The sequence below is a fragment of the Mobula birostris genome, chromosome 15 (genome assembly GCF_030028105.1).
Source record: "Mobula birostris isolate sMobBir1 chromosome 15, sMobBir1.hap1, whole genome shotgun sequence".
Taxonomy (NCBI): Eukaryota; Metazoa; Chordata; class Chondrichthyes; order Myliobatiformes; family Myliobatidae; genus Mobula; species Mobula birostris.
The window spans coordinates 1,577,001-1,589,587 of NC_092384.1; the positions used below are offsets into that span (position 1 = coordinate 1,577,001).

Below are 12,587 nucleotides of genomic sequence, written 5' to 3' on the forward strand. Positions count from 1 at the left end.
AGGTAGGCAGCATGGTATTTAAAAAGTTTTTTATTTGTAATATCTAAAAAAATGGGAACTGGGCAAGTTATATTTATTAGATAACTGTTCAAAAGACATGAAACAGTTATTCAGAAATAAATCACGGAAATATGTTATACCCTTCATTTTCCATATCAAAAAGGCTTGATCTATAACTGAGGGTTGGAAAAAAAAATTAGATATAATAGGGCTTGATATTATATCCCTACTACATTTCAATGGTTTTCCCAAACTATATCATGTTTAAATTTAGAAAAAATCAGAAGTGTCATTTTTGATCCTTCGGTTAAATTTGAAGAGAATTGGAAACCACTTATTCAACATTTTCATATGATGTAGTTTGACCTTTAAAAAAGAATATTTATCTTTTATTATAATATATATATTTTTTCTCTCTCTCCTTTTTCTCCCTCTGTCCCTCTCACTATACCCCTTGCCCGTCCTCTGGGTTCACCCCCCCCGTCTTTCTCCCCGGACCTCCTGTCCCATGATCCTCTCATATCCCTTTTGCCAATCACCTGTCCAGCTCTTGGCTCCAACCCTCCCCCTCCTGTCTTCTCCTATCATTTTGGATCTCCCCCTCCCCCTCCCACTTCCAAATCTCTCACTATCTCTTCTTTTAGTTAGTCCTGACGAAGGGTCTCGGCCCGAAACGTCGACTGTCCCTCTTCCTAGAGATGCTGCCTGGCCTGCTGCATTCACCCGCAATTTTTATGTGTCTTCTAGGCAGCTGAATTGAATTGACTTTATTTCTTCACATACATGAGGAGTAAAAATCTTTATGTTACTTCTCCATCCAAATGTACAATGTGCAACCATAGTAATTTATAATAAATAGAACAGTCAATGTAATATAGAGTACACTCAAATCAGCGTGAGTTAATCAGTCTGATGGCCTGGTGGAAGAAGCTGTCCTGGAGCCTGTTGGTCCTGGCTTTTATGCTGCGGTACCGTTTCCCGGATGGTAGCAGCTGGAATAGATTGTGGTTGGGATGGCTTGGGTCCCCAATGATCCTACAGGCCCTTTAACACACCTGTCTTTGTAAATGTCCTGAATCATGAGAAGTTTACAACCACAGATGCGCTGGGCTGTCCGCACCACTCTCTGCAGAGTCCTGCGATAGAGGGGGGTACAGTTCCCATACCAGGCAGTGATGCAGCCAGTCAGGATGCTCTCAATTGTGCCCCTGTAGAAAATTCTTAGGACCTGGAGGCCCATACCAAACTTCCTCAACCGTCTGAGGTGAAAGAGGTGCTGTTGTGCCTTTTTCACCACACAGCTGGTGTGTACAGACCACGTGAGGTCCTCGGTGATGTGGATGCTGAGGAGCTTGAAGCTGTTTACCCTCTCAACCCCAGATCCATTGATGTCAATAGGGGTTAGCCTGTCTCCATTCCTCCTGTAATCCACAACCAGCTCCTTCGTTTTTGCGCCATTGAGGGAGGGGTTGTTTTCTTGACACCATGTCAGAGAGGTGACTTCTTCCCTGTAGGCCACCTCGTTAGTGTTTGAGATAAGGCTAATCAATGTAATGTTGTCAGCAAATTTAATTAGCAGATTGGAGCTGTGGGTGGCAACACAGTCATGGGTATACAGGGAGTAAAGGAGGGGACTCAGTACACAGCCCTGAGGGGCTCCTGTATTGAGAATCAGACGGTTGGAGGTGAGGGAGCCCACTCTTACAACCTGCTGGTGATCTGACAGGAAATCCAGGATCCAGCTGAACTGAGAGGTTTAAAGGGAATGGGAAATGGGGAACTGAGAAGTTTAAAGGGAGTGGGAAATGGGGAACTGGGTAGTTTAAAGGAATTTGGAAATGGGGAATTAGGCAGTTTAAAGGGAGTGGGAAATGGGAAACTGAGAGATTTAAAGGGAATGGGGTATGGGGAACTGAGAAGTTTAAAGGGAGTGGGAAATTGGGAACTGAGAAGTTTAAAGGGAGTGAGAAATGGGGAACTGGGAAGTTTAAAGGGAGTGGGAAATGGGAAACTGAGAAGTTTAAAGTGAGTGGGAAATGGGGAACTGGGCAGTTTAAAAGGAGTGGGAAATGGGGAACTGGGAAGTTTAAAGGGAGTGGGAAATGGGGAATTGAGAAGTTTAAAGAGAGTGAGAAATGTGGAACTGAAAAGTTTAAAGGGAATGGGAAATGGGGAACTGAGAGGTCCAAAGGAAGTGGGAAATGGGGAACTGAGAAGTTTAAAGGGAGTGGGAAATGGGAAACTGAGAAGTTTAAAGAGAGTGGGAAATGGGAAACAGAAGTTTAAAGAGAATACGAAATGGGAAACTGAGAGGTTTAAAGGGAATGGGTTATGGGGAACTGAGAGGTTTAAAGAGAATGGGAAATGGGGAACTGAGAAGTTTAAAGGAGGTAAGAAATGGAGAATTGGGTAATTTAAATGGAGTGGGAAATTAGGCACTGGGCATTTTAGAGAGAGTGGGAAATAGTGAACTGAGCAGTTTAAAAGAAGTTGGAAATAGTAAACTGGGGAACCAGGCAGAGTAAAGGAAATTGGCCGTTTAAATGCAGTCAGTAATGGGGACCTGGGTAGTTTTAGGTGAGTGGGCAATGTGGAACTAAACAGTTGAAAGGGAGTGAGATATGGGGAACTGGGCAGTTTAAAGGTGTGGGAAATGAGGAACTGGACAGTTTCAAATGTGAATGTGTGCAATTTGAAGAGCGTGGGAAATGGATAACTGCTCCTGTTAAAGGAAGCTGCCCAGGAAATGGGGATCAGGGCATATTAATGTGAGAAAGAAATGTGAAAATTAGCACTTCGAACGGATTGTGAAATGGGGAACTATACAGTTTAAAGGGAATGGGAAATGTGAAGCCAAGAAGATGAAAAGGAATAGGAAACTGGGAATTGGACAGCTTAAAGGGAATGGTCGGTAAATTGGGAGCTAGATAGTTTAAAGAGATTGAAAATGGGGAACTGGGCAGTTTAATGGAATTGGGAAATAAGTGAGTGGGATATGGAGAACTGGACAGTTTAAAGAGGTGAGAAATGGGGAATTGGGCAGTTTGAAGGGAGTGAGAAATAGGGAACTGACCAGTTTAAAGTGGGTAGGAAATGGGGAACTGTGCAATTTAAAATAAATGGCAAATGGGGAATGGTGTAGTTTAAAAAGAGTAGGAAAGGGGGAAATTGGGCATTTGAAAGGGTGTGGGAAATGGGGAACTGGACAATTGAAAGGGTATGGGAAATGGGGAAGTGTGCAATTTTAAGGGTGTGGGAAATGGGTAACTGGTCCAGTTGAAGGAAACTGTGCATATTAATGGGAACGGGGTATATGAAACAAAGCACTTTAAATGGAATGTGAATTCGGGAACTGTGCAGTTTAAAGGAATGGGAAATGGGGAACTGGGTAATTTAAAGGGTGTCAGAAATGGAGAACTGGGTAGTTTTAAGGGAGTGAGAAATGGGGTCCTGGGAAGTTTAAAGGGAATAGGAAATTGGGAAGTGGGTAATGTTAAAGGAGTGGGAATGGGGTCCTGGGAAGTTTTAAGGGAGTGGGATATTGGTAACTGAGCTGTTGAAAGGGAGTGGGGAATGGGGATCTGGACAGTTAAAAGGTAGTCAGAATTGGGGAACAGTAGTTTTAAGGGAGTGGGAAATGGGGAACGGTAGTTTTAAGGGAGTGGGATATTGGTAACTGAGCAGTTGAAAGGGAGCAGGAAATGGGGATCTGGACAGTTAAAAGGAAATGGAAAATGGGGAACTGGGCATTTCAAAGGTAGTCAGAAATGGAGAACGGTAGTTTTAAGGGAGTGGGATATTGGTAACTGAGCAGTTAAAAGGAAGTGGGAGGTGGGAAACTGGGTTGTTTAAAGTGAGTGGGAAATGGAGAACTGGGCAGTTTAAAGGTAGTCAGAAAAGGAGGAACTGGGCAGTTTTAAGGAAATCTTTTCCACAGATTCCACAGGTTTACCCGTCTCTGGCTAAAGAAATTCATCCTTATCTCCATTCTAAATGGATGTCCTTGTATTCTGAGGTTGTTGACTCAGGTTCTTGACTCACCAACTATAGCAAACATCCTCTCCACATCCATTCTGTACAGGCCTTTCAACATTCGATAGGGGTCAATGAGAACACCCCTCATTCTTCCAAAATCCAGTGATATCAAACACTTCTCATGTGATAACTCTTTCATTCTTAGAATAATTTTCATGAACTTCCTTTCAATCCTCCTCAATGTCACCACCTCCTTTCTTAAACAAGGAGCCCAAAACAGCTTGCAATATTCTAAGTGAGGTCTCACAGTGCAGTATAAAGACGTATCACTGTATTCTTATTTTTTTATTTTCTAGTCCTCTCGAAATGAATGCTAACATTACATTTGCCACTGATTCAACCTGCGAGTTATGGTATCTTTTAGGGAATCCTGCACAAAGACTCCCAGGCCACTTTGTACCTCAGATTTTTGAAGGTTCTCCCCATGTAGAAAATAGTTTACTTTTTTATTCCTTCCACCAGACACTTCCTGACATAGTATTTATCTGCCATTTCATTGCCCATTCCCTTAATCTGCCTAAGTTCTTCTGCAGCCTCCCTGCTTCCTCAACATTTACTGTCCTCCAGCTCTCTTCCTGTTGTCTGCAAACTTAACTACAAAGCCATCAATTCCTTCTTCCAAATCCTTGACATAGAATGTAAAAAGAATGGTCCCCACTCTGACCCCTGTGGAACACCACTCGACACTGGTAATGGCTCTCTTTATTCCCACTCTTTGCCTCCCACCTATCAGCCAATGCTCTATCCATGATAGTATTTTTCATGTTATACCATGGGCTCATATCTTGCCAAGCAGCCTCTTGTGCGGCACCTTCTGAAAATCCAAGTACACAGCACCCACTGATTCATCTTTGTCTACGCTGCTTATTATTTCTTCAAAGAATTCCAACAGATTTGTCAGGCAACATTTTCATGCTGACGACAGACTATTTTGTCATATGCCTCCAAGTTCCCCAAAACCTCATTCGTAACAATCAAATCCGACATTTTCTCAACTACTGAGGTCAGGTGGTTGTTGTTGTTCCTTCTCGCTCCTTGTGGCACATTGGATGGCATTTTTGCCATTTCAATAGTATTTGACTGTTTTTTACGAGGCCAAGTTGCTAGCTCAACGCTGAGCCCAGCACAGGTGAAAAGTATGCAAGGAGCCAGCCGGGTTCGAACTTGGGACAATTTGCCTCAAAGTCTGGTGCTGATGACACGACACTATCGGGCGGATTGAGTTCAATTTAACTAGCCTATAATCTCCTTTCTTCTGCCTCCCTCCCCTCCCGTGAAGAGTGGAATGACATTTGCAATTTAATAATCTATCCTTTACAGAGCTGGATGCAGAGGAATGGTTCAAGATTCTCTCGATGGAATGCCTTGGGGCCAGATTAAATGACATCAGTCTCGGAGAACCAGATCTGCTGGCTGCCGGGGTCGTCTGTGAACAGAAAGGTAAGAGGTGACCTGGTGTGAGTGTATGTGATGGGGAAGGGGGAGGGGAGAAGGATGTATGCTGGGGAGGGGTGTGACATGGAGTAAGGGCAGGGGTAAAGGTTAGAGAGGCTGTGGGATGAGTAGAAGGTTTGGGAGAGGGGAGGAGAGGTAAAGGGTAGTGGACAGAGGGAGAAAGAGATGGAGGGGAATGGCGAGTGGAAAAGAGTGGGAATGATGGGGGAAGGAAGCGTGAGGAATCGTTGGGGAGAAGGTGGGCAGAGTGAAAGTGGAGGAGATGGATTGGGAAGGCAGTGAGAGAGATGGTAGAAGGAGAGAGAATGATGTGGGTGGGAAGGTGGGAGGATGAGACAGCGTGGGGAGGGTGAAGGGAAAGGGGAGTGGTAGACAGAGAGTGAGTCTGGACAGAAGAAGTTAGAAGGAAGAGGTGCAAAGTGGATGTGGGGGAAATGATGGGGACAGTGGAAATGATTGGGAGAGGGAACAGCCTGCTGACCGAGTGAGTGCCTTGTACACACTTCGCTCTGTGGTCTCCTCGGTGATGTGCAGAACCACTGTGCACACAGCCATACGCAAGTGTGGAAAGGTACACTGTACTCTCTCCCACAGTACTGTTTTTGGTTCTGTAGTACTGCACACTGTACAGTGTGTCCTGCCCTGTGGTACTGCACACTTTACCCTGTCTCCTGTACTGTACTCTCTCCAGTACTACTGTGCATCGTACCATGTCTGCGGTATTGTACAAGTACCTTGGCTGTTGGACTGTACACTCTGCTTTGTCCCACACCTTTCCCTGTCCCGTACCCTATCACCAGAATTCCCTCTGACCATTTCCAATTCTGAAACCAAATTTCTGACAAACTCTGAGTTGACCTCTCCCTCCACACAGAATGCCTGACTTAGCTGAAATTTTCAGCCTCTTCTTCTGGTTCTGCTGGTCAACTATGGTAATGCTCTGCGGGCTATGAATACTTCTAAATATACCTCATTTGAATTACTGTCACACTGCAATCTGCAGGCTGTAATTTCTGTACAAGCAACATACCTTTAAAATTGACTTAATGAACCACATATTTCATGATCTTCTGAAGGCCTCAGTTGACTTCACTCTCAAGAAAGCAGTCTGAGTGAATGAAGGTTCATCACCACGGCTGGAAGCAAGGCAGGAGGGAGACTGCAAGCCAGGCTGAAACACAAAGGAATGAGACCACCACTACCTAGCATCTTGTTAGCAAATGTGCAGTCGCTGGGCAACAAAACTGAGGACCTAAGGACAAGATTTAGTGTATCAAAGGGATATGAGAGATAGTTGTGCTCTGTTTTTTTAACCAAAATGTGGTTTAATCAGAGCATGCCAGATACATGATCAGACTCAAAGGCTTCTCAATGTACAGCATAGTCCGAACTGTTGATTTGGAAAAGGCAAAAGGTGGAGGTGTGTGTTTCATGATAAACTCTCGGTGGTACTCTGATGATTTTGGTGAACTCATCTTTCCCCAACCTTGAACACATAAATACTAAATGCTGTCTGTTCTATTTACCTAGAGAGTTCTCCTCCAAAATCCTAACCACAGGTTATATACCACCAGCAGCTGACAATAATCAAGTATTTTGAGATACTGCGGGATGCTGACACCAAGCACGAAACAATACATCCTGATACGTTTCAGGAATTTCAGTCAGACTTCACTGAAGAAATCCCTGCCCAATTACCATCAGCATTTAACCTGTTACACCAGAGGTCCCCAACACAGTAAATCACTGCTGTACTAAGATAAGGAACGTCTACCATTCCATGCCCGGACCACTTTTCGGGAATTCTGATCACTCAGCTGTCCTGCTATCTACATATAGGTAGAGGCTAAGCAGCAAGACTCCGGAGATTAGGACAACAAAGACCATAATATACAGGAGCAGAATTAGGCCATTTGACCCATCGAGTCTGCTCCACCATTTCACCATGGCTGATCCAGTTTTATCTGCGACCTAGTCTCCTGCCTTTTTCCCATATCCCTTCATGCCTGACCAGTCAAGAATCTATCAACCTCTACCTTAAATATACATAAGGACCTTCTCAACTACAGCTCAGCATTCAATACTATCGCCCTCAAAATAAATCAATAAGCTTCAAAACTTTGGCCTCCTTGTACAATTGTATCCTCCATTTCCTCACTTGCAGATCCCAGTCAGTTCAAATTGGCGATAGCATCTCCATAAATGCATCAGCAAAGGTACACCACAAGGCTGTGTGCTTAGCCCCCTGCTCTTCTTGCTTTACACTTATGACTGTGTGGCTAAGCACAGCTCTAGTTGCATATTTAAGTTTGCTGATGACACCAATGTCATAGGTCAAATCAAGGGTGGTGATGAATGAGCATACAGGATGGAGGTTACAAATCTGGCTGGCTGAGTTGTCCATATAACAACAACCTCTTACTCATTGTCAGCTAGACCAAAGAGTTGATTGTTGACTTCAGGAGGAGGAAACCAAAGGTTCATGTGCCATTCCTCATTGGGGGATGAAAAGTGGAGAGAGTTAGCATCTTTAAATTCATCGGTGTTATCACTTTGGAGGACCTGACCTGGGCCCAGCACTTACATGTAGTTACAGAGAAAGCACAGTAGAACCTCTACTGCTTTAGGAGTTTGCAAAGATTTGGCACAACACCTAAAACTTTGCAAACTTCTAAACCAATAGAAGTATAGTAGGGAGTATATTGACTGGCTGCATCACGGTCTGGTATGGAAACACCAATGCCCTTGAAAGGAAAATGCTACAGAAAGTCATGGATACGGCTCAGTCCATCATGCGTAAATCCCTCAGCACCACTGGGCACATCTACCTGGAGCATTGTTGCATCATCAGGGACCCCACCACCCAGCTCTGGCTCTCTTCTTGCTGCTGCCGTCAGTAAGAAGACAGCAACACTCACAACACGCTGGAGGAACTCAGCAGGTCAGGCAGCATCCGTGGAAACAATCAGACAACATTTCGGGCTGGAACCCTTCGTCAGGACTGTAGAGGGAAGTGGCAGAGGCCCTATAAAGAAGGTGGGGGGAGGGTGGGAAGGAGAAGGCTGGTAGGTTCCAGGTGAAAAACCAGTAAGGGGAAAGATAAAGGGGTGGGAAAGGGGAGGCAGGGAGGGGGTAGGCAGGAAAGGTGAAGAAGGAACAGGGGAAAACACAATGGGTAGTAGAAGGAGGTGGAACCATGAGGGAGGTGATAGGCAGCTGGGGGAGGGGGCAGAGTGACATAGGGATGGGGGAAGGGAGGGTGAGGGAATTACCAGAAGTTGGGGAATTCTATGTTCATACCAAGGGGCTGGAGACTACCTAGACGGTATATGAGGTGTTGCTCCTCCAACCCGAGTTTAGCCTCATCATGGCAGTAGAGGAGGCCATGTATGGACATATCTGAATGGGAGTGGGAAGCAGAGTCGAAGTGGGTGGAAGGACAAACCAAGGTAGAACATACAGGGTAAATGGTAAGTCACTGAGGAGTGCAGTGGAACAGAAGGATCTAGGAATACAGATACAAAATTCCCTAAAAGTGGCGTCACAGGTAGATAGGGTCGTAAAGAGAGCTTTTGGTACATTGGCCTTTATTAATCAAAGAATTGAGTCTAAGAGCTGGAATGTTATGATGAGGTTGTATAAGGCATTGGTGAGGCCGAATCTGGAGTATTGTGTTCAGTTTTGGTCACCAAATTACAGGAAGGATATAAATAAGGTTGAAAGAGTGCAGAGAAGGTTTACAAGGATGTTGCCGGGACTTGAGAAACTCAGTTACAGAGAAAGGTTGAGTAGGTTAGGACTTTATTCCCTGGAGCGTAGAAGAATGAGGGGAGATTTGATAGAGGTATATAAAATTATGATGGGTATAGATAGAGTGAATGCAAGCAGGCATTTTCCACTGGGGCAAGGGGGGAAATAAACCAGAGGACATGGGTTAAGGGTGAGGGGGGAAAAGTTTAAAGGGAACATTAGGGGGGGCTTCTTCACACACAGAGTGGTGGGAGTATGGAATGAGCTGCCAGACGAGGTGGTAAATGCAGGTTCTTTTTTAACATTTAAGAATAAATTGGACAGATACATGGATGGGAGGTGTATGGAGGGATATGGTCTGTGTGCAGGTCAGTGGGACTAGGCAGAAAATGGTTCAGCACAGCCAAGAAGGACCAAAAGGCCTGTTTCTGTGCTGTAGTTTCTATGGTTTCTATGGTTTTCTAATTTCACTTGTCACATGACTGAAATGTTCCCACAGCATATGGACTTACTTTAAAGGACTTTTCATCTCTTGTTCTCAATATTTATTGCTTATTTATTATTATTTCTGTCTGTTTGTATTTGGACAGTCGATTGCCTTCTGCAGACTGGTTCTACACCTAGTTGGTGCAGTCTTTCATTAATTCTGTTATGGTTACTGGAATTCTTGTGAATGTCCCCAACAAAATGAATCTCAGGGTTGTGTATGGTGAGATACATGTACTTTGATAGCTAATTTACTTTGAACTTTGAACTTATGGGATCCTCCCTGCCTGTGCGTGACCCAGCACTAATTGTGCCCCACTCTACATCTGTTCTCATAGAAATATAGAAGTCTACAGCACATTACAGGCCCTTCGACCCGCAATGTTGTGCTGACCATGAAACCTACTCTAGAAACTGCCTAGACTTTCCCTACCGCATAGCCCTCTATTTTTCTAAGCTCCATGTACCTATCTAAGAGTCTCTTCAAAGACCCTTTTAAATTCGCCTCTATTACTGTAGCTGGCAGTGCATTCCACACACCCACCACTCTCTGTGTGAAAAACTTACCTCTGACATCCCCTCAGTACCTACTTCCAAGCACCTGAAAACCACGCCTCCACGTGTTAGCCATTTCAGCCCTGGGAAAAAGCCTCTGGCTATCCACACGATCAATGCCTCTCATCATCTTATACAACTCTATCAGGTCACCTCTTGTCCTCCAACACTCTAAGGAGAGAAGGCCAAGTTCACTCAACCTATTCTCATGAGGCATGCTCCCCAATCCAGTCAGCATCCTTGTAAGTCTCCTCTGCACTCTCTCTGTAGTATCCACACACTCTAGAGTATATGTCCGCTCATTGTGTCTTGTGCCCACAGAACGGTTCAACGTGTACCTGCTGCCCTGCCCCAGCCTAGACATATATGGCGAGTGCATGATGCAGATCACCAGTGACAACATCTACCTCTGGGACATCCACAACACCCGCAACAAGCTGCTGTCCTGGCCCCTCACGTCCCTACGTAGATACGGCCGTGACCCCACACGCTTCACCTTTGAGACCGGACGGTGAGTTCCCTGGGGAGGAATATCGGTGGGAAAACATTTGGGTGTGAGGGTGGGTGTACTGGGGAGTGTTATGTTTCATAACTCAATAAACTAATCAAAGGGAAAACATGGGAGGCTGGGGATAAACTCATGTACTTTTAGTTTTTACTTTTATTGAGGCACTTATGATGCGGTGGCCTATTGATGTATGCCATTCAAATATTTCTACACGTAACCCATAATGAATTATTTAAACAAACAAATAATGCTTAATCAAATTAAATAGTTACAATATCACTCAGATATTAAATGCACAACACTCCTCAATGCTTACCTATAAACTTCAACTCTGCTTGGCAGAAGATACTTGTTAATGTGCAACAATCTCAGGTTCTGGACCTCCTCCATGATGGTCGTAAGAGTTGACTCTGGGACTGAAAATGGTTCTGACTGTTAGAGTGAGTTTTTGGGTAGATGATTCATTTACACTTAAATGACTTTGGCCACCAGACTTCTATTTGAGAAAGTACTGTGGATTGAGTTCACTGCATTTCCTAAAAAGGTGTGAATACCAGATGCTGTAGTTTCGAAGACAATATTATCTATACTTTATAAATATTAATTGTCTTCTATGTTAGCATGTAAAATGCCAAATAAATGTATTGTGGATTTAACTTGCATTCCTAAAGGCTGTGGATATCAACCCAGACATGTTGGCGTCGGAAGAAAACGATGAAGTTAGGAGGTGTGATGTTTTCTATGTAGCTTCAAAAGGAAGCATTGTCTATAAATTTTTAAGTAGCGATTGCCTTTGTGTTTAGCATATACAAAGTAAATATTGAGCCCACATTGGGCTAGCAGACCTTCCTACCGAAAGCGTTTCTGTCCGTATGATGCCTGCTGTACTTTGTTGTGTCGAATAAAGAAGTTGCTTTGTATCTACCAGTGACTCTGTCTCTCTGGTAATTTCATCCACGCTACAATACTGACCCCCCAATTGACTCGGCTCTCCTCTCCTGATTGATGTGTTGTTGTCAGATGACATCAGATGCAATCTTCACTGTGTAGTAGAGGGGTCCAGCTCTGTCCTTAATCTTTCCTAGTGCACACTTTTGATCACCTCTGTAGTCTCTCGCCAGGACTGCTTGTCCAGGAGTGAAACTTTGAATATCCTTCTTTGAGGACCATTCAATTTGTGTCAGCTATTTCTCCTGCATACTCCTCCTGAGACTGAGTTTGAGCAGGTTCAAGCATGAGCACAAGTTACAACCCAGCAGCAGCACAGCGGGAGAGCTGTTGGCGGTGGAGTGTACTACATTGTGATATGCAAGGAGGAAATTAGTTAGCTTCTGATTCAGTGTAGTCTACTTTGCTGAAATTGCTCGCAGTACATTCTTTAGACTCTGGGCAAAACTACTGCCAAGCCACTTGTAGCAGGGTGGTACGGTGCAGATGTGATATGTCTTATTCCATTCATTTTCATGAATGACTGAAACTGTTCCATACAAACCGTTGTCCATTGTTACTGACTAAGTGTACTGGAACACCTGTCCTTGAGAAGGGGGTTCTCAAAACGTCAACTGTGTGTGAGGCTGTAGTGGAGGCTGTTGTAGCTGTAGCCACTACAACAAGAAATTTATTCTCATGAATGGTCCAGTAAAATCCACATGAACCCTCTGCCAGTGCAGTGCAGGACACTCCAATGGATGAAGAGTCATTGCTCTTGGCATCTTCTGGACATACTGACATCTTGAATAGTGTATGACAAGCCCCTCAACCTGCTGACATATCCCAGGTTACCAGACAAAACTTCAAG

At 44.3% G+C, this 12,587-nt stretch overlaps 1 protein-coding gene across 2 annotated transcripts in view; it reads left to right on the forward strand.

Moving 5' to 3' along the window:
• dok4 (docking protein 4) overlaps positions 1-12,587 on the forward strand; it is a 183,128-nt gene that overhangs the window by 44,057 nt on the left and 126,484 nt on the right. For both annotated transcript variants that reach the window (XM_072279085.1, XM_072279084.1), the window contains exons 5-6: positions 5,356-5,475; positions 10,603-10,792. In XM_072279085.1, coding sequence (XP_072135186.1) covers positions 5,356-5,475; positions 10,603-10,792 — 310 coding nt within the window. The remainder of the gene's footprint in view (positions 1-5,355; positions 5,476-10,602; positions 10,793-12,587) is intronic.